Source organism: Pocillopora damicornis, chromosome 9 (assembly GCF_964200805.1).
Source record: "Pocillopora damicornis chromosome 9, jaPocDami1.2, whole genome shotgun sequence".
Lineage (NCBI taxonomy): Eukaryota > Metazoa > Cnidaria > Anthozoa > Scleractinia > Pocilloporidae > Pocillopora > Pocillopora damicornis.
In genome coordinates this window covers 5,277,696-5,282,818 of record NC_142678.1, presented here as the reverse complement: position 1 = coordinate 5,282,818, position 5,123 = coordinate 5,277,696, and the positions used below count along the sequence as shown (strand labels likewise).

The window sequence follows — 5,123 nt, the reverse complement described above, 5'->3', positions numbered from 1 at the left end:
CATGGACTGTTTCCAGAGGAGAGTAATCACAGTGAGGCAAAAAGAACCCAGAGCAAAATATTATTACGATAATTTTTTCTCGGGGAGGGGCGGTTCGAAGATTTTGGTTGCGTCACAATAACATTTACCTGATCTCCCCCCCCCCCCCCCATAAAAAGCTCGATCCGTTGTATTCAAATTATTCCCCCTCCCCCCCGTCATTGGCCGTCAAATTTCTTCAGTCTCCCCTCTATACTCTGTTAGCGACGACTCATCCCCCCTCCGGTCCCCCCTGAAACCATTTGATCCCCCAAAAATCTTCCGATTCCTCACGTGATAATAATTACTGGTCCATGACGCCTCAAACGCGGGGAAAACGCGAATGATCTGGTCGCTGTTAGTTTTAGTTTTAGTTTAAAGCTGAATCGTTAGGAAATTGGTGTAGGTATATTGTTGACCAATCGGAGGGGGCGACGAACAAAACAAATGCGATCCCCTGTTTATTTTAAAGACTTAATTGGGGATTATTTCGGTCTAGACTATACGATTTTTATCTGTCTGATTTAAGATCAAAGTTACTGAAGAAGAAAGCGAGGAAACAATGACGAAAATGGAGGGGAAAAAGTTAGAAAAATTGTCAGAGATTGACACCAGACCACCATGACCACCAGACCTGTGAAGAAATATCACCTAACTCTTAGCCCAACAATGTTTTTGCTCGCACGCGATGAAGGTCTAGGCGCATCACATGACGGAATATGCCCCAGTTAAAACTGGGAAATATCTAGTGCTGTATATACCCCAAGGGATGTTTCCTTACTTTTCAAAGGTTACATCCACTAGCGGAAAACTCTGAAGTAATCTTAAGTTTGACTCAAGATGAAAGAGCGTTTCGCTGTTGTTACAGAAGAAGAGACATTATTGTTTATAAAAATAGTACCAGTGGGCACTGAAAAGTGAACATCCCACGCCGTAAAAGATAGCCTATTCGTAAACATTTTTTCCAGCGCGTTACAAAATATTCGTAAGATGTTTGTTTGTTAACTTCCATTTGGCACGAGAATAAATACTTGGACATTATCTGTTCTTTGTAGCTCAGTTTTCTTCGAGCTTCGCTCTCGGAAATCTCTGCGCATCTTGGTAAAGATAATGTCTGTGAACAACTATCCGAGCATATTTTCACGCCACATGGAGTCTATTACTTAGTTGTCAGCATCATGCTTAGTATACGATTATTAGCATGTAAGATTCATTCAACCTTGACGAAGTTTTCTTTCTCCTTGTCTCAGATATTTAAGATTTCAACAACCTTACTTTCCACTCAGAGACTTAATTAATATTCAGGAACTTAGTAATCAGTCATTTTGGACGTGCAATGCATGCTACACGGTTCGCGCGCGCATCTAAATACGAAAAGTGTGCTGACAAGTACCCTAAGCAATCTTAGGTTCTCAGTATTGTATTGTAAAATCTCATTTTTTACCAAAGAAATTTAGTAAATCAAACAAATCAGGAGAATTATATAACAGGTATTTTTAAAACACAACCATACAAGAAAAAAAAAGCCGTGTTCAAGTTTGATATGATAACACAACTTTTGATTTGGAAGACTTTCGGTGTCGTTAGGATTTAAACTCCGCTTCAAAAGTGACGTGGCTAAGGCAAGAGTCATTGTTAATCGCGTGGGAGAGGGGGGTGGAGGATTTTTGGGGCAGATCATAGGGTTTCACGAACAGATAATAAAGGGAAAGCTTTAGAAAATTGACTGCCAATTAACTGTCAATGATGGCGGGGAGCCATGTATGGTGTCGTTAGGATTTAAACTCCGCTTCAAAAGTGACATGGCTAAGGCAAGAGTCATTATTAATCGCGTGGGAGAGGGGGGTGGAGGATTTTTGGGGCGGAACATAGGGTTTCACGAACAGATAATAAAGGGAAAGCTTCAGAAAATTGACTGCCAATTAACTGTCAATGATGGCGGGGAGCATTATGGGGGATAAAGTAGATTTTATGCGACATAAGCAAAAACCCTCAAGCCCCCTCCCCTCCCCCTTAACTGTTTGCTAAAAACAGAAAATTAGTACGATAGTTTAAATCAGTGGACTTGCTAATCATGGTGAGGCAAAACAGTTAGAGATTAGCAAAGACTTTTGAAAATTGTCAAAGCAAGAGTGGGCAAGACATGAATACTGACAACTTTGGCACTAGCGCTATTGATCTCTGTACCAAAGCCTACTTGAATTAGCTTAGGATGGTAATTGTTCCAAAATGCCACTCGACGAGGAGCAAATGAAGCGGCCATCTTGGATTTGTTGTCAACTCGGATGTAAGCTCTGTGACTTGAGTCGTACTTCTCCCACGTAACACCGCTGACTGGCAGTGGTGTTGGATCGCCATACTTGGCAAAGTTTGTATACAGTTCCATGATCGTCAAACTAATATCTTTGTCGATGTCATCAAAGAAAGGTAACGTCAAAGGAGCGCCAAAGTCAAAAGGCGCGTTTGCGTCATGAACCACACCCATCCACTCTGGGGTGGGACTCGCTGTCTTTGAACGGTGAGCGAATTCGTACATGTAAACTGGCGCGTATTTGCTGTGAATATCGGCCACCTCGTGACTTGGTGCAAAGTAGATGTAATCTCCAATTAGGTCGACAAGCTGACTTCTTAGTGCATATTTGTTACTGTTGTCAGGCCATGGGGTGTACATAAATTCCAGCGCGTCTGCGATAAGGACAGCGGTTTCATTTCTAGAGATGAAAAGACGAAAGCATCAAGTTTGTCTGAGGATCGAGGATTATGGCTCCTGGTTGTTTTTTTGTTTGTTTGTTTGTTTTTTTTTCCTTTTGAACTGCAACCTGTTTCGCTTCGCCTTTGGAAAAGTTGGAAAATTTTGGATTTGGTTGTGAGGAAACGGGAACTGTTGATGGTCAAATGTCTTAATTAAACTCCTTATTAGTTTAAGATAGGCATTAAATAAGACTGATTATAAATTGAAATATTTCACAAATTTCTTCCCAATTCTTTTAAGATAGACTGGGAGGTACTGTTTTGTCATCCTGGATGTTCACTCTTGGAAGTAAGTGGAACAAACTCTATTAAATATGAACGTTCTTTATAGACGGCGTTTCGTCCCCACCACACCCACTTTATTCTGGGAAGGAAAGGGGGGGGGGGGTACTAAAAGTTTTACTACTTCATTTCAAGACATGGAACAACACTGACGACAAAGTTAAAAAAAATTTAAAACTCACCTGCTGCTTTGAGCATGTGCGAGCCTTGTTACAAACTTCTTAAAGTATGACGGGCTTACACCGTTTTTCACATTCTCTGTGAGTCCGAAAGAAGATTTCGCTACGGAGCCAAGAAAAGTTGAACCCTCGTTGCTGGTGAAACTTATCATCAACGGCACTTTCTTGAAATCTCCTCTTCTACGCATCCGTTGAGGAGAGTCATCGAGAAAATTCTTATCCACGATTGGAGCCCAACGGACGTACTGATGATGCGTATTCTTCACTGATTCTGCAGCTTTCTGTATTTCCGAGCCTTCTTTACCGCGTATGCAATCAACCATTAAGGCGTGATCGCTTGTTGTGCAGTCCAGTTTTTGGGCAAGCTCTTTGGCAAAATGCACACCGATTGAAGTTGGTTGAGTTGCAAACGAGCTCAGATCTACTCCGCTCTCTGCAATGGCTTGGTGGAAAAGATTTTTTGACAGCGGTGATAGTAGATGAAGGCTGACACTTGTTCCTCCAGCGCTTTTTCCAAAGATAGTCACCTTGCTGGGATCCCCACCAAAATTCTTAATGTTCTCTTTGACCCATTTTAGAGCTGCGACCTGATCCAGTATTCCATAATTTCCGGGAGCAGCGGAATCCCCGGTGGTCATGAAACCAAATGGACCGAGACGGTATTGAATCACGACAACCACCACCCCATGAAGAGCTAACATGTCGCTTTGAAATATTAATGCAGTGCCACTTTCGTAACCTCCCCCATGAATATACACCATCACAGGTAAACTCAAAGTTACATTTGGGCTGTAGATATCGAGGTACAAACAATCCTCGCTGTAGACAAAATCTTTAGTGAATATTCGAATGAAGACCTCATGGTCGTCATCTTGCCAGCAAATGTTGCCGTGTTGTTTAGCTTGACGCACGTCTGGTTTCCATTGCCGTGGAGGATCTGGTGGTTTGAATCTGAGGTTTCCAATCGGTGGTGCAGCGAATGGAACTCCAAGAAACTTGCTGACAGACTTGAATGGTCCAGTAGAATTTTGATAAAAACTTTCAACACCTTCAATGTCCCCATACTTTGTGGAAACCATGGTTGATTTGATTTGAGGCAAACACACCACGAATAAGACAAGCTTCGCTAAAACCGTCGAAAACATTCCTGTTTACTTCTCTTAAAGATGATACGGACAAGTTTAACTCATAAATTCGTGACCCTATCGAAATATTGATCGCCACCGGATAGGCATACTGAACATACCAGAAATAACTCAAGCGTGTTTAGGGTTTGAGACGAATTTATACATGTATAAACAATGCGTTTAATTGCTAATCGCAAGACTAGGCAAGCGTTTCTCATACCAATGAAGTTCGCGAAGGGAAACGACGTTTTAAACAGAACGAATTGCAATGAGAGTTGTTTTGTGGCAAAGTGGACAAGTTTAATTTCGAAAGAGAAGTTTATGAAAAAGTGTGATGAATTTTAATCTGAGCTGTTTGCGCACAATAGTGTGACTAGATGATAAATGTAAAGTGAGGTGGAGTAGATCATTAAAAATTAAAAAATATTTGCACATACATTTGATTTGCATATCATTCTAGAAATATAAGGAAGTTATTCGGACGTAACAACAAAGAACTGGCAGACGAGTCGCACTCGGAAATTGCAAAAAAAAAAATGCATTTTTCTTGATATACATGAATTGTCGCGATTTGTTGAGTCATTTTTATGATGGACGAAATTGCCATACCTTCAAATGTATTTCTTTATTCACTTAAAATGCATGATATTTATTATTTCAGTTAGGTCAATATATGTATCCTTTTAGTCGGGATAACCTCTTTTCCTTTAATAGCAGTACTCATAGCTATGACACAAGGCACGCTATTCGCTTACCATACTGCAAA

General features: G+C 40.9%; 1 protein-coding gene across 1 annotated transcript; it reads right to left on the bottom strand.

Moving 5' to 3' along the window:
• Positions 1-880: 880 nt before the first annotated feature.
• On the bottom strand, positions 881-4,789 carry LOC113664729 (neuroligin-4, X-linked). The gene is made up of 2 exons (XM_089182012.1): positions 3,234-4,789; positions 881-2,729 (listed from the first exon to the last, which is right to left on the bottom strand). Exons 1-2 carry the CDS (start codon positions 4,373-4,375, stop codon positions 2,117-2,119), a joined length of 1,755 nt encoding a protein of 584 aa, XP_089038138.1. The 5' UTR covers positions 4,376-4,789; the 3' UTR covers positions 881-2,116.
• Positions 4,790-5,123: the final 334 nt, after the last annotated feature.